Genomic DNA, 25432 nt, shown 5'->3' with positions numbered 1-25432 from the left:
GACATGAGGTCTGATCAATCGAAGAACTGAGGACCGGAGGCGGTTGGATTAGTGGAGGGGAAGTTTGGAGGAAAAGGTGCATGGGGGTGTTGGAGGTACAAGGCACTGCAGACACTATTATTGAGGAGGGGTTCGGGGAGCTATGGACACTTCCAGGCTTAACTGCTCTTTATATTAATTTAAAATAGCATTGTTTTTCTTAAGGAACCCTGGTGGCGCAGTGGTTAAGAGCTTGGCTGCTAACCAAAGGTCAAGGATAGGAACCCACCAGCCGCTCCACGGGAGAAAAGACCTGCCGATCTGCTCCGGTAAAGATTACCCATTGCCGTTAAGTCAATTCCGACTCAGCAGCCCCGCAGGACAGAGTAGAACTGTCCCAAAGAGTTTACAATGCTGCAGTCTTTACGGAAGCGGACTGGCTCATCTTTCTCCTGCGAAGGGCCTGGTGGATTTGAACCGCTGACCTGTCGGTTACCAGTCCAGTGCTCTAACTGCCAGGGCTCTTTCCGGTAAAGATTCAACCAAAAATCAAACCCAGTGCCATCGAGTCGATTTCAACTCGTAGCGAGTCTATAGTACAGAGTAGAACTGCCCCCCAGTTTCCAATGAGCGCCTGGCGGATTCAAACTGCCGGCCCTTTTGGTTAGCAGCCGTGGCACTTAACCAATATGCCACGAAGGTTTCCCCAGGAAAAGATTACAGCCTAGGAAATCCTATGGTGAAGTGGCTTGTACTCTGTCCTATGGGGTCGCTGTGAGTCGGAATCGACTGGACTGCAACCGGTTTGGGGTTTAGTTGTTTTTCTTGCGGATAAAAATTATGCAAATAAAGTTTAGAAAATTTGAAAATTCAGAAAGTTAAAAATTACTGCTAATCTTATCACTCGGAGGTAATCATTAAGATATATATGTGTGCTTATAATCATGTATTCATCCTGGCCCACTCAGTCAGGGCAGGCACCCTGGCGAGTGACTGCCTGTCTCAGCTCAGCCTGCTGCCAAAGAAGTGCTCACATGTTCTGATTTATGTGCCCGAATTACCTTTAAATCATGGGCTCGTGGGAGGTTACTCGTGATCATAACAATTCTGTGCTATTTGGTGCCTACAATGTCCTAGGCGTTTTATATGACTTTTCCCTCCTAGTCATGATTGTCTGCAACGTAAATACTATTCCACCTTTTACTGAAGTGAAAACTGAGGTTCAAAGAAATTCAGTAACTTGACCAAGAAAAAACGTGAAAACTTTTTCGACAATGAACATCCATTAATTTTATCAACAGAAAAAAAATTTTTTTTAAAGAGAGAAAGGTAAGGAAAAAAGATAAACTGAAAAGGGAACCCAGACCCTCACTCGTGCTCCATAATAGGGGTCCTCCATTACCTCTGCTTCCAACCACCCCGCTCCTGTTCCAAAACCCAAAATCTTGCAACTCCCTCCTCCCTACAGACAGCGCGCCCCTGTTCAGTCCAGGACCTTCAATCTGTCCCTTCCTCTGGAATCTGCAGAGGAAACACGGAAGCGGTAGAAGGTGTTAGGGGAAGCCGTCCAGGATTGGGGGTGCCCTCCGTCTGCCTCCTCATCAACGGGAGAGGTGCAGGCTGCGGGTCACGGTTCCAGGTCCCCTGGCGCCCCCGCGCCTGTGTTGGGGAAGGGGAGGCCGGCGTATGCGTGCTGGGAGGGAGACTGAGAAAAGGAGACCTGGTGGCGCAGTGGCTAAAGAGCTCGGATGCTAACTGAAAGGTGGGCGATTCGAACACACCAGTCGTTTTGCGGGAGAAAGATGTGACAGTCAGCAGCTCCGTAAAGATTACCGCCGTGGAAACTCTATGGGGCTAGAAGTTACACTCTGTCTTTTAGGCTAGCTTTTTTTTTTTATGAGTCGGCATCAGCTCGACGGCAAAGGGTTTCCAGATGGCTCCTTCGTCCGGAGCCCTGGTCTCCATCCTCCCTCCCCATCCCAGTGGCCTTCACCGCGAGTGAGTGATTGAGTCCGAGGATTGCGGCGGAACTAGCGCCTTCACCTTGCTCCCGGAGCCGGGTGGCCACCAGGGACCTGGGGACACCCGCGCAGCTCTGGGCAGAGGCGACGCAGGAGGCTGGAGGCTGGGTCCCTCCTGCCCACCCAAGGCCCCGCGCTTGGGAGTCTCTGGTCCTCGGGCTCCGCCCCGCGGCAGCCAGATCGACTGCGTCCGAGCGCGCTGGGTTTAGCCGCCCAGGCTCTGGCCCTGCTGCTCCTGGGAAGCCGGTTGTCTACACCCGCTCTCACTCTTGCGCTGCAGACTTCTCTGGCATCACGTCTCCCCAGCCACATCCCACCCTAGGACTACCGTGTGTCAGTCCCTGAGCGCCTCAACCTTCATCTTAGCCAGCCTGGAACTTCCGACCCTTCCAAAACTTTCTGGCCTTTTAGCCCAGTTTCTGTGTGTGTCTGAGGTGGGTGGGACAGGAACTCCCCACACCCTAGGCTGCTTAACTGCGAAGGAGGATGTCAGCTAATCCTATCTCAATAAAGTTGTTTTAAAAAGTGGGAAAGGAACAGAGTCAGCAACAATCTAGAAACTACCACTGGTGGGCAGACAGGGCCTGAGAGGACTCAATTCCCTGGCAGTGAATTTGTTTCTTAGCGAATCTGCTTGCCCCAGATTTTGGCCACTGCCTGGATTTGTCTTGTCAGTTGTCCTTCATGGCCAGACCTGAGAAGAGTTAAAAGAGAATTCCCTTCCTTCCTTAGAGGTGTCCTGTTCAAAGACCCCACTTCCTGCTGGTGTAGTTAGAGCTGGAGTTACTTCAACAATCAGAGGTTCCAGGCTTGAAATTTCTCTGGTGACACAACTCCCTTAAATTCCAGTTGGCTGTCTGCCATTTCAATTCCTGGGGATGCCATGTGCAAGTAACCCATACCAGAACTCTTGCCCAGTTGTGTAATTTGATTCTGAGCCTGGCTCTTGTGGTTTCTGTCTCTTAGCAACAGGCTTGGGGGCTCAGGCTACCCACCTAGGCCTTAGGTTAAGGTTTTTCCTTGGTATATGGGCAGCCGGTGTTCATTGCCCAGCATCCTTTCTGGGGTTGGGACCTTGAATTTCCTTTGCGGGATCACCTCCCCTCTTGCCATTCTCAGCTAAAAGATTTAACTGGAATTGTTTCTACCCCCAAATATGTTGCTGTGGTTAGTTACCATCAAACCAATTCTAACTCATGATGACCCCTGGTGTGCAGAGTAGAACTGCTCCATAGGGTTTCCAAGGCAGTGACTTTTCAGAAGCAGATCTCCAGGTGTGTCTTTCCAGGTGCCTGTGGGTGTGTTCATACTGCCAACTTTTCAGCTGATAGTTGAGTGCGTAATCATTTGTGCCACTCAGAGACTCCTAACCCCAAATATGGGGGTAGGGGGAGCCGATAACATACTCCCATCTCCCCAGCCAAAATGATCGTTCTGGGATGGGCGCATGATCTAAGGCAGTCCCCTCAGAGCGACTTTCAGAACTTTTTCCTGGTGGGAAAGTAAATTGGTACAGCCACTTTAGAAAATAGTTTGGCAGTTTCTTCAAAAACTAAATGTATGACCACCATACAACCTCACAATTGCACTCCTGGGCATTTATCCCGGAAAAATAAAAAATTATTTTCACACAAAAACCTCTACATGAATGTTTAGAACAGCTTTATCCATAATAGCCCAAAACTGGAAACAACTCCAATGACCCTCAGTGGGTGAATGATTAAACAAACTGCGGTACGTCCACACCAGGGCTCCTTGGCAATAAAAAAAAGTGAACCATGGAGACATGCAACAACCTGGATGAATCTCCGGGGGTTTTGACTGACTCCTCTTGGCCTTTAACTCCACGATCAGGAATTGGCCATAGGCTAAGTTTCATGAACTTTTGCTACCCACTTGGAACCTGTGCCTTAATGCTTCAGCAAAGACCTAGGAATGGTAGGTTTACCTTTTGATAAACCAGAAAATAATTTCCACAGGAGTAAAAATGAGGATGTGGTCTCTGTCTCCCACTCTGCCCCACCCTCACATCCTTTCCTCTTTTTTCTTAGTAGCCTGATGTTGCTTTGGAATGAGCTGGATATACACCCTACCACTATAAAAGTGCAGCAACTTCTTCATCTTTTTACTCACAATGATGTGATTTGCTTACTATGACTGGGAAGAGATGTCTTAATCAAGCTTCTCTTGGTACTTCCAGACTCCTACTCCAGATTAAAGGGAAATTGTTGTCCGCACATTGGGGAAGGGTAACTCAGAGAACCAAGGAAGGAAGTGCAGTGGGACCTTAAGAAGAACTAGAACCAGGCAGTTCTCTCTCGCTCTCTCCCTTGCTATCACTTAGTCCATCTCATATGCTATTCCTATGTCTCTGCGCATCTTCTTCTGCTCCCCTTGCTGAAGCGACATTCTCTGCCTTACGTAAACTTGACTTCCCTGTTGCACCACAGTTTACACAACCCAAATCCAAGCAATGTTCCAGATGACTATCAACTCTCCGCCCCAGTTCCTTCACATGGCAATCTCCTTCCCATCAGCTGATGAGGAGTGAGATGAGGTGAGGTCGGGTCACTTCATACAGACATAGCCTTCAAGGGCTTACCCCAGGAGGAAGGAGGTTGTGAGTTGAGTTTTCAGGAACAAGGAGTTTGGTCTAAATACACCACAGTTATTCTTTTGTCCAAAAAGGACTACGGATCAAATATTAATTTAACAAATCTACAGCTAATAATTCCACATAATAAGCTATCTCATTCAATTACCTTGCCATTTCAAAATCCAAAAGAAAATTCCAGGGAACTAATCAGTATCCTCAAAGAAATATAGGAAATCCACTAGAAGAGAACTGAGAAACAAAGATAAGAGGCCAGGATGAAGGGGAGATAGATGAGAGAAGACAAATTTGCCAAGGAAACTAAAATCCAATCGCAGATACTGCTGGAAGGTGTTGCTAGTAGCTAGATGCGTTGCCCACTGAGATGCCCTGGGACGCAGGAACAAGCAGTGTGTTTGTTGCCGGGCTTGGGAAACAAAGCGAGGTGCAAAGAGGAGGAAGGAGCCCATTGGCATGGAACCCCAGCTATTGTTCAGTTTAAATTTGGGGGGCATTTGGAGATTTTAATCTGGGCATGAGTTTTGAATTTCTCACCAAGTACCTGCTAAAGCTAAATAGATATTTTCTGCAGTATTGGTTGTGACCAATGTTTGGCCTAAATTTCTTGCTTAAAAATTATATAAGATTTGATAAAATGGTAGTTCATGAGCTGAATCATGTTGGTAATCCTCCCACTGGTTATACTAAAAATAAATAGGTAAATAAAACCTTTAAAAAAAAAATCCAATGGCAGAATTTAAATTCTCAATGGAAGCTCTAAAGAGCACCATTGAATTCAGGGAAAACAAAATCTGTCTAGTGAAAGGTTGTCCTGATTTGATGTGTTTGATAATGATTTAGCCACATACCCATACCACAATTTCTCTTTCATCACATAAGGATACTTGTCACATAGGGATAAAGGCATAGGCAATGTGTCTTCTCAGATGTTTCCTGGAGTAGCTTCTGTGCCCTTTTTCCCTACTTGGAAGTACCAGTGGTAAGAAGTAGCTCACTTAAAATAACAGTGTTGTTCTGTGAAGAAAATAAGCAGGACAGGTGCGGGACTTCAGGATCCAGCATTGTGTGATTGTCTACCATTTTGTCATCTGATGTGATTTTCCTATGTGTTGTAAACCCTACCTCTATGATGTTAATGAGGCAGGATTAGAGGCAGTTATGTTAATGAGGCAGGACTACAAGGTTAGTTTGTGTTTTAAATCAATCTCTTTTGAGATATAAAAGAAAATCAAGCAGAGAAACAGGGGGAACTTCTTACCACCAAGAAACAAGGGCCAGGAGAATAGCGCATCCTTTGGGCCTGGGGGTCCCTGCACTGAGAAGCAGACCCTGGGAAAGATTAATGACAAGGACATTTCCCCAGAGCCGACAGAGAGAGAAAGGCTTCCCCTGGAACTGGCAGCCTGAATTCAGACTTTAAGCCTCCTAGACTGTGGTAGAGTAAATTTCTCTTTGTTAAAGCCATCCACTTGAAGTATTTCTGTTATAGTAGCACTGCATAAGTCAGTCTCCATAAGAGAACTGGATATCCTGGAAGAAAAAAATGTATATACTAATATTGTGGGGGGCCCAATTTAACAAACCAGCTCCCAGTGGTGTGGTAGTAAATGTTTTACTCAACGGCACTGGGTTCTCAGGGGTAAGTGTGCCCTGCCTTGTAGCATTGCTGATTTCCATAATGTAAAAACTCCCACCATGGACAATTTCAGGCTACCAACACTATGTCACTGAACATGGAGTTGAGAAAAGATGCACACATTTGGCCTTTGCAAGCTGATGTGAGCCAGCTCCAGCACGCTACTGCTAGTTCCCCCACCTGATGAGATCACCCTAAGTGAAGTCCACTGGTTGACAACCATCCCCCCCCCATTACACGCATGAGAGCTTTCAAGTAACTTTTTAGTTCCTTGCTCTCAAACATGAATAAATAGCCAAAGACCACTGAGTATTTGAGTAAAGCTTCTGATATGAAAGACAGGTTCTAAAATAAACAAGGAGAAGAAAGGAGCTTTGAGAAAACAGATACTGCAAAAAACAAAAGAAAAATTCCCCTTCCAATTATTATCTCTAGAGATATGAAAAGATATCTCATCCATAAAGCAAGTACTGTATAGGGTGCTAAGAAAAGCTGGAAAGCAAGAGGAAGCTCTTAGAAATTAAAAAACTAGAGAGAATAAATTTAAAAATCAATAAAAGAATACAAAGATAAAGTCTAGAAAGTCTCCCAAAAATAATAATAAAAATAAAAAAAGATTAAAGTTAGGGTATAAAATTAGAGAATCAACCTAGGATATCCACCATATGCTTAAAACTCTTTGAGGAAAAAAGAACAGATAAAGGAAGTAGCTAAACAATTGACAAGAGTCTCTAGGTTGATAGGCCTCATTCAGCACCTAATAAATGAAAAAAGTTTCCAGACCAAGGCATGTAATCTAGAATGTTCAGAACACGAGGCCTAAAAAGAGGATCTGACAAAAGGTGGAAAATGCACAACAGAATTTCAAATTCCGATGGAATCCAGTCTTTCTAGGGCCGTGGAGGCTAGATGAAGCCCTGAAACTATTGCCCTTTAGATAATCTTTAAGCCTTAAACCAAAAATAACCCCTGAAGTCTACTTAAAACTGAACAACAGTTTAGCTTAACTAATAAAGAATGTATGCCTTGAGCATTGTGCTCTTTTACGATCTATCTATACGGGATCAAAAGATAGGAACCTCATGGGGCAGAGAGTTTATATTAATGCAGGAGGAACAGCTCAAAGAATATAACCAATGTCCCTGAATTGTACATGTAGAAATTATTCAGTTGGTGTCTGTTCTTCTGTGTATATTCTCAACAACAAAAATTAAAAAATATATATATATAATTTATTTTATTTTTGTTGTTGTTGCATATATATAAAGATGGGATCTGAAAACACATGTTACTTCTCCCATCCAGAAATTAAGTGATTTCTTGATGTATGGGCTGGCCTTGACCAATAGAATACAACAGCAGTGATGCTGTCCCAGTTCCAAGCCTAGCCTTTACAGGCCTGGAAGCTTCTGTCCCATCTTTTGGACCCTGGTCCCAAAAGTCCGAATAAACTCCTGGAGAGAAAAGCCCAGTCAAAACCAGGTGCTTCACAAGTGCTGAAGCAGAGACAACTCTTGTGGAAGGAAGTTTTCCCAAGTTAATGTCTTAAAACTTCCGTGAGTTAAAATCAAACTTGAGCTTACAAATAAAAACTACTGTCATGGATTGCATTGTGTCCCCCCAAAAATATGTGTCACCTTGGTTAGGCCATGATTCCCAGTATTGTGTGGTTGTCCTCCATTATGTGATTGTAATTTTATGCTAAAGAGGATAAGGGTGGGATTGTAACACTGGCCCTTACTCAGGTCACCTCCCTGATCCGATGTAAAGGGAGCTTCCCTGGGGTGTGGTCTGCACCACCTTTTATCTCTCAAGAGACAAAAGGAAAGGGAAGCTAGCAGAGAGGAGGGACCTCATATGACCAAGAAAGAAGCACCGGGAGCAGAGCGCTTCTTTTAGACCCTGGGTTCCTGTGCAGAGGAACTCCTAGTCCAGAGGAAGAATGACGGGAAAGACCTTCCTCCAGAGCCAACGGGGAGAGAAAGACTTCCCCTGGAGCTGACTCCTGAATTTGGACTTTTAGCCTACTTTACTGTGAGAAAATAAACTCTTTGTTAAAACCATCCACTTGTGATATTTCTACTGTAGCAGCACTAGATGACTAAAACAACTACCAATCATATAAGAAGGCAAACCCACTATGAGTGAGAGAAGAAACAAGAAAGGACAGATTTAGTCAACACCTCTATCACCACCCCCCACAAGGACAGTAACGTTGAAAATGTCAGATATAAAATACAGAATGGCTATTTACATAGAATGCTTACAAAAACTAAGAATGCAATTATAAGGATAAAGATATAACAGAAAATCACCAGAATCATACAGACAAATTAGGGGAAAATGGAACATATATAAATGCAAAATATAACATTGAAATAAAACCTTAATTACTACTCAGAGAAATTAGAAAAGAATTCATCACGATCTCTTACGGGAGTATAAATTGGTAGAGCAATTTGGCACTCTTTTCTTAAGTTGAAAATTCATATACTCTATCCACTTCTAGATACATAACTGGGAAACTCTAGTACATGTGTACCTGAAGACAAAAATGTTTGTATCAAAACTGTTCATAACAGCAAAAATTTGGAAACAACCATCAATGGGAAAATAGATAAGTAAACTATAGCCAATATATACACATAATAGAATGTCACACAACAGTAAAAATGAATGAGTTACAAAGCTACCTGCCACAAATGGATGAAACTTAGTAGTGTTGAGTCAAAAATTCAAGCCCCAGAAGATTGTATCTTTTTATAAATTTCAAAACAAATAAAATAACTAAATAACACAATATTTAAATACACACATATGTGTCAATATTTAATTTTTTAAAAAGCAAGAAAAAGATGAACACAAAAATCGAGATACTGGTTATCTATGAGGAAATATAAAGGTACCTATGATATTATTGCAGCATTTCATTCCATTGTGCATGGGGCTGACTCAGTGGCAGCTAAAACAACAGCGATATTATTTTTTAGTTCTTGAGTTGTGTGGTGGGTTAACGAACATTTATTATATTTATAAACAAATAGGAAATATCTGAAGTAAGGAGTCTTAAATTGTATTTTCAAATCCATTAGTTTGCTATTTGACAAAGACATAACCAAAACAAAAATGAAACCAAGACATTACCAATGGAAAATGAGATAATACATTGGATGATTCCAATAAAATCAAAGCACAAATTGGAATATTAATGCCAGACCATATAGTGTTTAAGGTAAAATGCATTAAATTAATTAAAGATTACTAACATATCAGTAAAATGTACATTTAATAGTGAAGGAATAATAGTAATGAACCTTTATGAACCAAATAACATAGCATCAAAATATATGCGGTCAGGCTTTTGGGAGAAGATGGTGAAGTATAGCTTGACCACAACATCCTTCACCAATATCTGATAAAGTAAACAAAAAATAATTTTAAAATGGTGAGAGAGGAGAGTATTGTAATTCCAACAGCAGCTCCCCAAAAGAGAAAGTAGGCCCAATCTAATATCATTAACTCCAGAAAGTAACAGCCAAGGAAGATGAGGGGAGAAAGGAATAATCTGAACACACATAATACAATATGGCAGAATTCCTAACAACATTTACAAAACCATGAGCCTCTAAATCTGGAGAGGATGGAACCAAGCATGTCTCCTGGTCTTTTCTTTCTTCTGACTAGAAGGTAGTAAAAATGGCTTCTGGATAGAGACTGGCAAAGGAGAGAACGTGAACTATGACAGACTCCAGACAGAAGTGGAAGAACAACTCAAAGCCCTTGATGATGTTTCCCTATTAGAATGGGGTACCCTGGTCTGGGGTGAGGCAAACCTAGTAACTCCAACCTCTTAATGCTTCCCAGCAACTCTTTTCTTAACCTTAGAGTGCTCTTTTAGGAAATCTTTCTTATAGTGAAGAAACACGTATATATATATATATATATATATATATATGAAACATTTATCTCAAGTTCAGTAATTCCCTCCATTTCACTTGAGGATTTTTGAGAGTTTTGTTTGATTATATTTTTTGTACTATTAAATTCTATAAGCTAAAATTCAGTAGTTTTCATTTTTTTGAAAAAAAAACATTTTCAGTATTATTCTAATTTTTTTTCCTCTAATTTTATAAAATTATTTTGTCTATCAAACTAACGTTAATGATAAGTACTGATGGGTGGTGGGATTTGGGGTAATATTTTGCTCTGTTTATACTTGCATTGTTTGAATTCTTTAAAATAAATATGTATAATTTTACAAAAATAATTCAGTGTGTGTAAAGAGATAGAAATGGAGATAGAGAATGATAACACCCATAACAACAGCTTATAGGTTGAGGACTTACTATTTGTCAGGCACAGTTTCTAAACCCTTTGCTTGTATTAGGGTGAATCCTATACAATTGCTGATATCTGAATGTTCTCGATCTACAAAAAAGCAATTTCATTTATTCCTTTAATGCCTGAACAATCCTAGAGATGGAGATACAAATGGAGAGACAAAGTTGCTAGAGATGGAAAAAGAAATCAAAGTCCCATCCTTCTCTGCAGAGTCCCCCACACTCCCAGCCTGGCCCTCTGGCCTTGCTCTCACCCTCCAGGTCAGGGTGCACAAACATCTGTCCCAAGATGCCTTAAGAGGGGGCATCAATCATAATTTCAAGTGCTGGGTGGGAAGGTAGGTGTGGGGGTGGTGTCTGATCTTAAAAGGGGGAAGGAGAATCCAGATCAACGGCCCAAGGCAGATTCCTATGAGGTGGAGGTCGGACATGCCTCCCCTCTCCGCCATCTTTACCAATTCTGACACCAGGGGTTCCTGTCACAGCACTCTCTACTTCTCTGCTGGGTTCAGGAATTCATTGCAATGGCCACATAGAACTCACAGACAACACTGACATTTATGGGGTTTATTAGGGAAGTAACAGGTTATAATACAGGTTCAGGAACGCTCAGCATACAGTTCTTCCATCAGGACAGACCTTCCTAACTGTGCTTACAGGCACGCCCCTCTGGCCCTCAGCCTCTGCCCTGCTTGGGCAAGTGTTACAAAGCTCTTTTAGCTCTGCCCATGAGTGCCCAGAGGCACTCTACTCTGCCAACAAGCCTCCCGACTAAAGGCACTCAGCTTTCTTACTTCATGGGCCAGAAAGCCCACAATGCTATCTCCTGCTGTGGTTTCTCTGCCACCACTTCTCTCTCTCTGTCTTTCTGTCTCCTGGTCCCAGGAGCTTCTCAGCGCATGGATCCCGGCTCCAGAAGGCATGCTCTCTGCTCCTGGCTGTTATTCTTTGGTGGTGGTGGGATCCTTTCCTTCCCGCCTCTGGAATGGCTCATTTCAAGCCCCAGAGGGATGGCAAAACTGACTATCTTAGTCATCTAGTGCTGCTATAACAGAAACACCACAAGTGGATGGCTTTGACAAACAGAAATTTATTTCTCACAATAAAGTAGGCTAAAAGTCCAAATTCAGAGCATCAGCTCCAGGGGGGAAGTCTTTCTCTCTCTGTTGGCCTTCTTTCTCATCACTCTTCCCCCGGACTAGGAGCTTCTCTGTGCAGGGACCCTGGGTCCAAAGGACGTGCTGTGCTCCCAGCACTGCTTTCTCTGTGGTCTGAGGTCTCCCTCTCTGTTTGCTTCCCTTTCCTTTTTATCTCTTAAGAGATGAAAGGTGGTGCAGGTCACACCCCAGGGAAACTCCCTTTACATTGGACCAGGGATGTGACCTGGGGAAGGGTGTTACAACCCCACCCTAATCCTTTTTAACATAAAATTACCATCACAAAGTGGAGGACAACCACACAATACTGGGAATCATGACCTAGCCAAGTTTACACGTATTTTTTGGGGACACAATTCAACCCATGACATTGACCAATCCCCTTGGTGGGCCACAATTACCCTATTGCACAGTTCCCACTCAATCACTTGGGTGGGAGTTATAAGACCATGGTGAAAAAGACCACAAAAAAGCCATCCACCGCATCACAGTAGGACATGTGACTGTGGCCTAACTCAGCTTATCCTCTGCATGAAGGCCTTTCAGGTTTCTAGGCAGTCCCCCAAAATGCGAGCCAGAAGGACAGCCTCAGCGCACCAACAGTTCCCAGTCTAGCCCCCTTCCGTTTTACCCACAACCACACCTCCAGGTACTGAAGAAGGACACACTCAACAGTTTCATGTTTATTTTCAGAAAGTGATGAAGACAAAAGAAATACATCCAGACACCACTCTCTTTGCAATAAATAGCTTCCCCTGTTCCAAAAAAGAAAAAAGCGCGCACACACACCACCACAAAAACAAACAAGACCTTGCTTCTTGAGATGTGCACCATCTCACACTTCCCAACCCCTTCCCCTGAACCCCACTCCTCAGAGAGGGTGGGGCCCAGGCCAGCTGCCCCAGGTCACCTGAGTCCTCTCCCTGCCCCTGGCTGGTGGACTGCTATAAAATCCATGAATATTTATTTTCAGATCAGGGATTAATATACATGCAAACAAAAATTCTGAAACTTAATTTACAAAGGAAGGGAGCTGAATGTCTAGTCCCCAGCCTTCTTCCACCTAACCCACTCATCCTGACAGAAGGAAGCCCCACTGGGTCCAAGACCTTCTCTGTTCTCTGTTCTCCAGGTGGGAACCAAAAGCCAGCAGCAGCACCAGGTAAATGACTGTAGTTAGGGCAGAGAAAGGAGCAGGGACACTCCTCTCATAGTTCATTGCGGGTCAGGAAGCAGCAATGAACCCCACGATCCTTCTTGGCCCCTCTCTTCCCCAACCAACTGCTATATGGAAAAGGGACAGAGGGAGCTGGGGGCATCTCAGTCCTCAGTCTGTTTTCTAAGTTAGTTGGCATCCTTCAGCCTAATAACACTGCTTCTGTTCCTTTCACCGCATCACCTGCTCAGTTGGGAAAATAGTTATAAAACTGGCCTTCAGCTTCCTTATCAAAAGGAGAAGGGGCCCCAGCAGGGGAGGAACTGTCGCCACTGGAAGGGTAGGGGGACACTCGCCTCCTCTTAGAGTCTCCTTCTCCCAGTCCTGAGTCACTGGATTCTGGCCGAATGGAGGTGATCTCAGTCCACACTGAGGGGGAGCCTTGGTCCTCTGGTCCCCGGCCCTCCGAGGTACCAGGGCCAGGCTCCATGGGCAGAGTCCGCATGGGGCAGAACCAACTGGCTGGGCCCATCTTGGGGGGGTATTGGGGAGCCACGGGCCAGGTAGCACCAGGTGCCAGGACCTCCTGGCCTCGATAGTAGGACAAGTTGGGCCCAGGGGCGGAGGGCAGGAATGCAGGCTTCATGCTGACTGCTCGGAACTCTGCCTCATAGCTGTGGTCCCGGGGGGCCCCTAGCCAGTATGGCTGGGGAACCACATCCTTGGCCTGGCCAGGGAGGTCAGGGTAGAAACGGCTGGGGACAGGATACTGGTTGGGTAGGAGAGGAGAGTAGTGGTCTCCCCCAAGCAACTGACAGTTGGGTCCAGGTGGGGAGGGAACACTGGTATCAACAGATGCATACATCCTAGAGAAACAGGAGGCAAGAAAACAGGGGTCACAGGAGAGAAAACCCCTTATGGGCCTCCCTGTTGCATGTCCCTTCCCTGTCCCTCCTTCCCTTGGCCTGCCGGCCCTCCAGCACCCACCTCAACCCTGTCTCACCCTCAGGGGCAAGGAGAGGACATGCTGAGGCTGGAGATACAGCAGGGACACAGCCATGGGAGCACATAACCCGGGTCCCCGGTCTCAGCAAAGTCTCTGCAAAGGTGCAATGACCCCAGTGGTACTTACGACTCAAAGTTCTCCCGGAATCCTTTGGCAAAAGGGTTATTATCAATTTTCAACTGAGTAATCTAGGGAGAAGGGAAAGAGAGTCTCCTGATTCCTGAGTCTGGGGCTAAGGAAATTCCAAAATCCCTCTCAAGGAAGACTGTGGCCCCCTTTCCATCCCCCTCCAGGCTCAGGCCCACAGACCCTAGGAAGCCCTCACCTCGGCATTCTGGTAGGCCGTCACAGCGATAAACTGGGTTTCTTGGAAAGTAAAGACATGGGTGTTGGATGCGTTGCAGGCCGTCTCTGGCTCACCGTCATTCACTTCAACAATGTGCAACCGGGGCTGGTACTTGTGGAGCGACTGGAGCACAATCATCTGAAAGGAGAGCAAAGTGGTGGTGTGTGTGGCGGAGGGGGGTGCAGGCATTGCCCACATCCGCTCTCCCCACAGTGAGGCTGGAAAGCTTCCTGTGGCATCTCCTCCATCCCCCTGCTCTGCCCCGCTGTGAGTTCTCCTAGGCCTTCCTACTCCAGAGTCTCCAGCCTTGCTGAGGTACCAATTCTAGTCTCTCGCCCCTTTTTCTATCCCCAGATGTCCATGGTGAGCAGGGTATCAGCACCAACAGTGTTTTTTAGGGATAAGGACACTTTTAACAGGACTATTCAATCTGGGGAAACCCTGGTTGCGTAGTGGTTAAGTGCTATGGCTGCTAACCAAAAGGTCAGCAGTTAGAATCCGCCAGGTGCTCCAGAATGTTCTACTCTGTCCTTAGGGTCGCTATGAGTCAGAATTGATTCGATTGCAGTGGGTTTTTTTTTTTTTTTAATTCAATCTGGAGCCCCTTAATCCATTTCCTGGGACCACTGGGACCAACTCTATGTTCACAGTACATGAGCCTTGGTGGCCTGGAACTCTGTGATAAAGTCCCCAGGCTGGCTTGGCCTGTGTCTGCCTGAATGTGACCCCTGCCTGAGGGTCATCTGTCTGCCTGAGATTCAGCCTCCTCCCAGGGTGGGTAGAAAAGAACCTAGGATTTCAGAAAGGAAGAGAAATGACTCTTACAGAGCAGAAGCAGGACCCCCTGTGGTCTCAGGGCTTCAGACTCAGGAGGGCTGGACTACCTCCTGGGAAAGGGCCCCTGGTGGGAGGTCCTACCTGGGTCACATTGTTGGAGGCCCCCTTGTTGTTTGTGAGCTTTAGTTTCCCAAATGAAACTTCCTGACGCATCCAGTGAGCTCCAGTGTTCGGGGAATCCGGGTGGACGTACAGGCGGTTTCCTGGGGACAGTTAACCTTTTTGGCATGCAGCCCCCAGGACCAGACCCCTGGTGATGTGGGGCTTAGTTTGTTCCTGATGTTCTGAGGGAATGTCCAGAAGGATGCAGGGGAAGGACCAGAGGGGGCAGGGCAGGGGACAGGTGTGGGCAGAAGACAGGTGTCGTGTGCTGAATTCCAACCCTCCAAAAAATACGTTGAAGTCCTAACCTCCTGTACCTGTGATTGTGGCCTTATTTGGAAATAAAGTCTTTGCAGATGTAATCAAGGCAAAATGAGGTTATACTGGATTAGGGTGGGGCCTAATCCAATGGCTGGTGTCTTCATAAGAGGAGGAAAGACACACAAACACATGGAAAGGAGACCATTTGATGATAAAGCCAGAGAGTGATGCATCTACAAGCCAAGGGTCACCAAGGATTGCCAGAAGCCACCAGAGGCTAGAAAGAGGCAAAAAAGGAGCTTTGGGAACATGGCTCTGCTTAAACCTTGATTTCAGACTTCCAGCCTCCACAACTGTGAGACAATGAATTTCTGTTGTTTCAAGCCATTGCAGTTTGTGCTAATTTGCTACGGCAACCCTAGGAAACTAATACAACAGTCTAGAGCAAAGCAGAAAAGAGACAACAAACACAACAGAAGTGGGAAGCAGGATGGGGTGGCGGGATGGTGCCAGGTGGAATGGGAAATTAAATCCTAAGTGTCAGGGGCTGGGGTTGGGAGGGGTTCCTCCTGGGTCCACTAGGGGGCGCCCCAGTCTTGAAAAACTCCCTACTCCCAAGCCCGCGCGCGTGTACCTGGCATACTGCCCTCTGCCTTTCCGCACTGCACCCACTTGCCACTCTGATACCGCCAGTGGTGCTGGTCCACCAAGACCACGTCCACGAACATCCGGTAATGGCTGGTGGGCTCCAGCCCGGCCACGGTGAATGACAGGAATGGGAACATCCTCCTGGGGAGAACAGAGAGACTCTCCAATACCCGTCAGCCCCCAGCTCCACAGCCAGTAGTATGTTGGAGCTGGCTTCCACCCACTCATGACAGCCAACTGTAAAATGCTGGGGAAGTTTGCAAGTCAGTTGTTAAACACAGCCATAAGTAAAAATTGTATTATATAAACCTACAATTAAATATATTAAAAACCAAGGTAATAAATACTCAAAAGTCATCGCTTCTCAATAATTTTACTATTATTCATATTTTTGAGGTTATTTTTGTCTATTGAATCTGCATGGTAGAATTAAGATATAATGGTGAGCTACTGGGCATCTCTTCCCAACGATATGTTCAGTGACACCACGTTGGTAGCTTTTCTTTCAGAGGGCTGGTTGTTAAACATTTATCAACACAGCACTGTCTAGAACCTTAGTTTACTTCCTAAGAGACAGCAAAGCCACTAGCCAGTCCTCCACAGGCACTTTCTAGTAGGATCTCACACCTCAGCCCCCAAGCCCTGGTATGGCCTCAGGCCCTCATCCATCCTCTCCACAGTGGCTCTCACGGTGCTGACTCACACCAAGTCCCACGGCACCTACCCGCAGACTCTCCCTTCCCCATCCTTCTGGGTCTAATGCCTGTAGCAGAGCCTGTCCCAAGCCCGGGCCTTCAGAGAAGCTTGCTAAAGTCCTGGGTGGACAGGGCACTTCCCATCCACCTGAAAGGGGGCTCTATTGGCACAGTCCTAATGCTCACAGATATGGGTTGGGATTCAGCATTAGCCCTCATTCCTACATTAGTCCAGAGGAATGGACTAAGAGAAAGAAGCACTTCTATACTAAGACAGTCTCCATCACTAACCCCATCACTACCATCGTTACAACCACCGCCTGCACAATCACCCAGCATTATCACCAGCATCGCCATCACTATAATCACCACTTCCACCAGCACTATCACTATCACTGCCATCCCTGCAACCACCACCTCCACTACTATCACCACTACCTCCACTATCATCACCATCACCTCCACTATCATCACCACCACCTCCACTATCATCACCACCACCTCCACTATCATCACCACCACCTCCACTATCACCACCACCTCCACTACCATCGCCACCACCTCCACTACCATCGCCACCACCTCCACTACCATCGCCACCACCTCCACTACCATCGCCACCACCTCCACTACCATCGCCACCACCTCCACTACCATCGCCACCACCTCCACTACCATCGCCACCACCTCCACTACCATCGCCACCACCTCCACTACCATCGCCACCACCTCCACTACCATCGCCACCACCTCCACTATCATCGCCATCACCTCCACTATCATCACCAGTGGCACCATCACTATCACTACAACTATCGCCCCACCAGCACCAGGACATCGTCAGGTCCGATGACTTACTCCATCTCTTCTAACCCAGGCAGGAAGAGCAGAGTTTCAGGATGACAGAATCAAACCCTCATCAGAATCACTTTTCATTCCCATCCATTTCTCCTCTCTCTTATGAGAAGCACTGTAGGATGGAAAGAAATGCACTCATCTGTGAGTCAGGAAACCTGGGCTAGAGGAGTCAGGGGCCTGGTTATATTTTGGGGTAGATGTTGTTTCCCCGAGGGTACTAGAACAACACTACTAGGAACCTTGGGAAGGTCCCCCAGGAGGGTATTGTTGTATTCCTGTCTTCCCCAGACTCTCCTGGGCTGAGAAAAGGATATCTACTGGCCCAAGGACCTTAGACAAGTTAATTTCTAAACCAAACCTCAGTTTCTTCACCTGTAACTGAAGACAATAATTCCTGCCCATCTTTCTTCTCGAGCTTGTTAAGATGTGAAACTCAGCTCATGCTCCTTTCCCATCCCACCTTCTCCCAGGCCCAGAGCCCTCAAGCCCTGACTGAAGGTGAGACTTTGAGCGAGACTGCAGAGCTCTGACTCCAGGCCCTGGATCCCAGGGGCTTGGCTGGGCCAGTCAACTTGAGAAATCAAAGGTTTAGGACTAGGCCTTGAACAATGGGAGGTAAGAGAACATTTCTAAGCCACTTCTGCCACCAGTTCATTCTATGACCATAGTCAGGTCACTCAACCGTTTCCTATACTGTAACTGATTCCCATGCAAACTTGAAAGAATATAAGAATGAAAGATAACATAACATTCGTTGTGCCCTTACTTATACACCACCCACTTCATCAAATCAGTCCTTTGAGACTGATAAAGTGTTATTCCCAATCTTATACTTGAAGAAACTGATACTTGGAGAGGTTCGGTGACTGCTCCCTGGTAAGAGAGCAGAGCTGGGGTCTTATGCGTGCAGAGCACATGCTGTGGTCTCTATCCCTCCTCCATCCAGCTTTGATCTCTAGTAGAGGGAAACTGGAGGGTAGTGGTGGTTCAGTGGTAGAATTCTTGCCTTCCATGTTGGAGACCCAGGTTCAATTCCTGAGCAACGCACTTCGAGCACAGCCACCACCTGTCTGTCAGTGGAGGCTTACAAGTTGCTACAACACTGAACAGGTTTGAGTAGGGCTTCCAGGCTAAGACAGACTAGGAAAAAAGGCCTGTCAATCTACTTTCAAAAAATCAGCCGATGAAAACTCTATGGATCACAACAGTCTGATCCCATCGTGCATGGGGTTGCCATGGGTCAGGGCTAACAATACCAAAAACCAAACCAAACCCATTGCCATCGAGTCAATTCCAACTCACAGTGACCCTATAGGACAGAGTAGAACTGCCCCACAAAGTTTTCAAGGAGCGGCAGATGGATTCAAAGTGCCGACCTTTCGGTTAGCAGCCATAGCTCTTAACCATTGCACCACCAGGGCTCCAGGGCTAAGGACAACAGGGGGAAATGGAGGAGACACAGGAAGGGGACAGTGGAGAAGAGAGAGGAGAAGGTAGGTCTCAGTTTCACCCTAAAAGTCTAAAAGCCCCACCAGCTGGAATCCCAATATAGCCCTGATTTACATAACACTTTGTTGGGAAGGAACAGGGAGTAGAAATGGGTAGGGTACCAAACTAACCCCCTAAAACAACCCACTTAGCAGCCATCATCCCGCCCTCACAGGACAGAGTCCAAGATGGCAAATTCCTCATTTGCTGCCCCTAAGGACCAACCTTACTTGAGACGATTCCCAAGGTCATCGCATCCCTTCCCAGCCCTGAACACCTGGGCATGTACCATGTCACCATCGTTGAGTGTAAATTAAAATAACAAGGAGATCACTTTTGTCCTTCAATTGGAAAAATGTTTAAAAATTGGTAATATCTAATGCTAATGAAGAAGCCCGGGTAGCACAAGAAATTTGCAATTGGCTGCCAACCTAAATGTTGGTGGTGTGAACACACCCAGAGGCTCTGAGGAAGAAAATGTCCGCTGACCTGCTTCCGTAAAGATTGTCGTTGTTGTTAGGTGCCCTCAAGTTGATTTCGACTCTTAGCGACACCATGTGGCAGAATAGAATTGCCCCATAGGATTTTCTAGGCTATAATTTTTACAGGAGCGGATAGCCAGGTCTTGATCTTTGTTCCTTGGAGCCACTGGGTGGGCTTGAACCACTAGCCTTTAGGTTAGCAACCGAACACTTAACTGTTGTGCCACGAGGGTGCCTTCTGTAAAGATTATAGTCAAGAAGACCCTATGGAGCAATTCTAATCTGTCACACACGGGGTCACCACCAGTGGGGAAACTGAAATGCAGCTAACAGCAACATCAGTGCTGATGAGGCTGTGGGAAATGGGTCCTCTTATACACTATCGGTGGCAGTATAAACTGGTACCACCTTTCAGAAGGGTATTTTGGCAATGCTGTGTACCTTTCCAAATGTGAAATGTGCTTGGGCATTACCAACCTCAGACTCACTTAATAGAAATCAGACGGCTACTGGTAAATGGCCAAACAAAAAGCAAAGCGGTTTTCACCTGCCCAGTGAGAAATGAAGCCAGTCAGCCCTAACAGAAAGCAGGATTAGGCTAACAAAGAAAAAAAAAAAAAATTAGGACCTAAAAAGTTCATAAGAGTTGGGAATATGAAGAAGAGAAAAAACATAGTAGCTACGAGGCCACCAAGGACCCTGTGAGACTGAAATGGTTATTTAATCAACCCTTACCATCGCACACATACACAAAAGCAAATTGAGCTATTTAACAACAGAGCTACCCAAAGTTATCTTAATTATAATAATCAGCCAATCACACCCAGAAAAGTGGGGGTTGCCAGCGATTAATACACACCCACGCACCCACATACACGGAGAAACGGGCCTCTCTCTTCCTCTACTGAGAATGTCTACCATCAACTAGTATCTACTCAATAGCACATTCACAACACACATATACTGCCAAACAAAAACACCCAACGCAAGTCTGTTGGGCCCTATCAGGCTGCCTAAATTCTCCACAAACACACAAGCTTATAAAAAAAACAGAAATCTCCAGTTGGGCCAAACAGTTGTTTTGTCCTCAACTTCCCTCTCCCAGCCCCATTTGAGCCGCCTCAACTAGTCTTTGAACCCAGGAGCCCCACCCCATTCTCCCCTTGGGGCGAGCATGACTGTGGCACTTGTCCAGCTGAAGGATGGGTTGAGGGTGGGTAGGAGAGGAAGGATCTGGGAGGGAGTGAGTCAGCCCAAGGCAAAAGGCTGCAGGGCTGTGGGTAGGCCTTGGGTGGAAGGATTTTTCGAAAGGGAAGAAGGTCATGGGTGATGTGATGGTGACTGGCAGGTCACTGGAACCTGCAGGAGGACCGGCCAGCCCACCATGGCAGGAGGACAGAAAGGGAGCTATCCTCTGAGCCCAGGTCTTCCTTCTCAGAAGCATGTACTGGGAGGAAATGGCCACTGACTTCCCAGATTACTGGAGCCCAAGCTGAGAAGATACTGATTCGAGGCTAGTGGGGCTGAACTGAGGGTAGTGTATCCCCTGTCTCCCCTACCCCAACATGGGGTCCCTGAGGGCAGATTCCAGGAGGGGCATCAAAGGAGATGGACAAGGGGTCTCTGTTTCCCCTTCCCACAGGTACCCTGGGGAGCCTAAAGTAGCCCCTCAGGGCAGATGGAAAACTGTGAGGACTGTAAAACACACAAACACTTGATGAAACCATCAGGGAACTTGGATGATATTTAGGGATTTCTGATGAATTTTTATCAAGTTTGATAATGATACTGTTTTTAAACACAATTTTTAAAAAGTCACTTTCAGAGATGTTTAGAGAAGTACTTAAGGATGAAACAATATACTGTCTATGATTTACTTACTAGTTATTATATTACTAATACAGCTGCAGACCGAAGAGGTGGAAGTGGGTGAGAAAAAAGAAGAAACAAGACTGGACCATGTTGACAACTGCTGAAGAGGTGATGGGGACGTGGAGGTATGCCACATTTTTCTCTCCACATTTGTGTATGTTTTAAATTTTTCATAATAAAAAAATTTAAGTGTATGGATTCAAAAGGGAGACAATGAAACTGGTCTAGAGAGGATTATTCAGCAGAAACATCAAGAACAGAAGGAGGCCATCGTGGTTGAGCTGGTGATACACACTTAGAGACCCATGCCTCTGAAATACCTTCCTAAACAGCCCACAGACAGACAGGCAGCTGGCTTAGCCCAGCCTGAACCCTGCAGTTCTGGCTGAAGCTCCCCGACTCTATCCCCGGACCAGAGGGGCAGAGGCCTGGCTGTGAGACCTCGGCCAGGCCCGAGGATGGGAGGCTGGGGTGAATGCCTTCAGACCACATCATAGAGTGGTGGGTTCGGAGGCCTGAGTTCTGGTCTGCTGCGTGGCCCTGAGCAAACCACTCGATATCCTTACACCTCAGTCTCCTCAGCTGTAAAATGGGCAGATTGCCTGTTCTACCCAACGTACAGTGAAATAATAGAAGTGAAAGCACTCTGAATGCATCAAGGCCTTCGGACAACATGGGTGGCTGTTTTTAACTGGTGGCCATGAGGGGCAGGAGGAGACCTGGGTAGATACCCTCTGGGTTCTGGGGCCACCCCTGCGCTGATGGCTGTGCTGTGGAACCTCAGAAGAGCCTTTTGCCTTCTCTGGGCCTGTTTCCCTGCCTGTGCAGGGAGAGGGTTAGATGGGATCTTCTGGGCCTTGGCCAGTTTAGACACACTGGGACCAGAAGCCTGGGCTGTGCCTGGGTGTTTCCAGAGGCGGACTAGGGTTGGGGGCAGCAGAGAAGAATTATCAGAAGGCTTAGGAGATGAAGGCTGAATCATGAAAGAAAATGCCTACTACCCTGGGTTCATTCCAGAGAACAGAGGAACACCTCAGGAATTTAAAAAAAGAATTGTGGTTGTGGGACAGGTCCCTCAATCCCAGGCTGCCCCACGAAATTGTCTGGAGGGAAGATGCCCAGATTGAATGCCAACCCCAGGCCTAGCATGGCCTCTTCCCTTTCCCTCCCCAGGCCCCACACTTGATATCCCCTCTCCAGCTCTCCAACTGCTCCCTGGCCTCAGACCTACCCCCCTGGGTCCACTGGTGACACAGCCTTTCCACACAGAGGTCCTCGTTGGTGCGTTCCCCACATGAGCCCCACACAGGCAGGGCCCACTCAGGGGGTTGCTTACTAAACAAATACCACACAAGTCACAAGTTTCTCTTTCTTTCCCCACACAGGAGGCTCTATCCGGAAGCAGCACCTTAAACCCTAAACCTTACCCCTCACACACTGAGCTCAGGGGACCCTGAACCACGGGGTCATGGGGGTCCCCCTCCAAACTTTCCCTAAGCTAGACCTAGACCTGGAATTATGTGGACAGGGGTGCGGACAGGCTTTGAGAGGGCAGGCCTGGAAGGATGTGGAGTGTGGGGCTGGTGGCCAACTGGGACCCTTGGATTATCTTCACAGGCTCAGACATGTGGGCATCTGTGCCTTCCAGCAGGGGCCTGTGACTCTAAGGGACCAATGCACCCCTCACATTTTACCTCCCCCAACACACACACACACCAGACATATGATCTCAAAGTATGACCGGAAAGGAAACTTGGCAACTGTGTCTCCATGTCACCAAATCCCAGTCTATGCTGCCTCCCCCCAAAAAAGCTGACATTAGCACAATGACAGCAAAGGGGCTAGGGGGAGATGGGCACAGACAGCCTGCGAAATGAGGGGCCGGGTTATCACCCCACACACTGCAGACTCTGCCCCCCCCATTTCCCCACAAATAGGGGCTCAGGGGCATCCTGCTCTGTCAGACCTGGAACCCTGGCTCCTCCTTTGGCCCTCGGACCGCAGGGACCGCACCGGGGCAGAGAGCTGAGCAGAGCGCACACCAATTCGGGATGAAGCCGAGGGACCCTCTACCCTAAACCAAGATGACTTCTCCTCGCTCCAGCTCTCTTCCATCTCCCTTTTGAGTTCTCTGGCTCCTTGGAGAGCTGCCCTGGGGGCAAACAACTCCCAGAGTGTTCCCTGTTCTTATTATAAAGCCGCTCCCCGCCCCCCCACCTCGGAAAACTTAAGACAAAACTGCTAGGGACGCGGAGACACTCGCATTGTCTAGACAGAAAAAAAAAAAAAAAGTCCTTGTTCCGAACGGCAGAGGCTCCCCCAGCCCGGCAGCGCCCGGCCCTCGGGGCGCGCCCACTCACCGGCCTTGCTTGGTGATGATCATCTCCGTCTGGTGCTGGTTGAACTTGGACCACAACAGGTGGTTGTTGAGCGCGACGCGCAGCTTCCCCGACACCTCGAGCCCGGCGGGCAGCGCATAGTCCTCTCGCGGCCCGGCGTAGAGGCCGGTTCGCGGGTCAGGGGCCGCGTAGCCGTCCCGGGGCTGGTAACCCTCGGCGCCCGCCGGCGGCGGGAAGGGATCGGCCGCGCCGGGGAAGCCGGCGGCTTGGGGCCGGGCCGGGTAGGCGTAGGTTCCCAGGAAGCGGCCGGGCGGAGCCGGCACCAGGGCGCCCCCGGGATAGGGCGCCCCCAGGCTGCCGCCTCCGCGCCGGTCGGCCGCGTCCTGCGCAGCGGGCTCCGGGTAGAAGTAGCGGCCCTGCGGGTCGGCGCCAAGCGCTCGGCCCTCTTCGCTCGCAGGCATGGGCTCCGTGCCCGTCAGCATGTCTCCGCAGCCCGGCTCCACGATGCCCATCCGGGGCGGGCCGGGCACCTCCCCGCTGCCGTCGAAGGCGCGGCCGAGCCCACTGCACGCGCGCCGGGGCAGGTGAGGGGGTCCGGACGGCCTGGGCGCGGGGGCGGGGCGGGGGCCCCTGCGCGGGGGCCCCACCGAGGCGGGCTGGGTCGCCTGAGTGCTGCGCCCGCGTCTGGCGGGCGCTCGGCAGCTCCCGGCTCCCTCTCCTGAGGGCCGCTGTCACTAGCGTCGCGGCGCCTTTCCTGTGGCTTTATGAAGCTCTCCCGGGTCCCCCCACCGGGCCATCTGGGCCCCGCCCCGCTCTCCCCGCCCCCTCGTGGCTAATACTAGGCAAATTCTTCGCTGCTGGTGCGGACCATCGGGCCCCCCACGGTGAGGACCAGCAAGTTCCCGCGCGCTTCATAGTACGCGCTTCGAGACCTAGGATTGCCAACCCCTCCACCGGAGAGGCCAGCCGGTTCCTTTCCCCTGGACCCTCTGGGAAATTCTACCCATTCTGGAAGGTTCAGCTCAAAGGCCCCCTCCTAGGGGAAGCCTGCAGTGATGGCCCAGATGGGGCTCAGGACACCGGCTGGCTCGGAGCCTGCTGAGACCCTGAACATTCAACAGATTTATTGCTGCCCGCCGTGCGTCCAGGCTCTGTGCTAAGTGGCTTTGCGTGGTGTCCGTCCTCTTTCTCCCACCAGAGGTCCGGGTGGGTTGTGTCCCATGTAACTTGTCTCTCAAGTCCCAGGGCAAACATGGAGCCTGTGCGCTGTTCTAGGTGGGGCAGCACTTCTTGAAAGAGAGGGGCCCTGGGCTACTTTTTGGACCTTTGGCAGCAAGAAGCGGTTCTTAAAGGGGATTGCAGCAGCAGCCGTCCCTCGTTTGCAGGACCCTGGGCTGGGTCGGGCCCACAAAAGTCACCCTACCCGTCATGGCGGCCAGCTGTGGGCACTGAAAAGTGCACAGGGCCCCGAGGGCTCATACTCCAGTCCCAGGACTAGCTCTGCCTGTCTCTCAGGTTCCCGTGACCTGGGCAAGTCACTTGTCTGAAAGGCAGCCTCATGTGCCTCATCTGTGCACAGATCTACTTCTCAGAGG

The 25432-nt window shown here is 48.1% G+C and overlaps 1 protein-coding gene across 1 annotated transcript; it reads right to left on the bottom strand.

The window, feature by feature from the left end:
- Positions 1-10226: 10226 nt before the first annotated feature.
- On the bottom strand, positions 10227-24373 carry TBX21 (T-box transcription factor 21). The gene is made up of 6 exons (XM_064271163.1): positions 23859-24373; positions 16090-16244; positions 15174-15295; positions 14235-14393; positions 14036-14097; positions 10227-13769 (listed from the first exon to the last, which is right to left on the bottom strand). The coding sequence occupies exons 1-6, from the start codon at positions 24347-24349 to the stop codon at positions 13151-13153; spliced, it is 1608 nt and encodes a 535-aa protein (XP_064127233.1). The 5' UTR covers positions 24350-24373; the 3' UTR covers positions 10227-13150.
- Positions 24374-25432: the final 1059 nt, after the last annotated feature.

Source organism: Loxodonta africana, chromosome 18, assembly GCF_030014295.1.
Source record: "Loxodonta africana isolate mLoxAfr1 chromosome 18, mLoxAfr1.hap2, whole genome shotgun sequence".
Classification (NCBI taxonomy): domain Eukaryota; kingdom Metazoa; phylum Chordata; class Mammalia; order Proboscidea; family Elephantidae; genus Loxodonta; species Loxodonta africana.
This window is presented reverse-complemented; position numbering and strand designations above follow the sequence as displayed.

Bases quoted from the DNA above. Each gene is read 5' to 3' on its own strand.
- TBX21 (XM_064271163.1), bottom strand. From the start codon at position 24,349: ATGGGCATCGTGGAGCCGGGCTGCGGAGACATGCTGACGGGCACGGAG. The intron at 16,245-23,858 runs GTGAGTGGGCGC...TGTTCTCCCCAG, and splicing joins ATCATCACCAAGCAAGGCCG to GAGGATGTTCCCATTCCTGT. The intron at 14,098-14,234 runs GTGAGGGCTTCC...CCTTCTCCCTAG, and splicing joins CGGCCTACCAGAATGCCGAG to ATTACTCAGTTGAAAATTGA.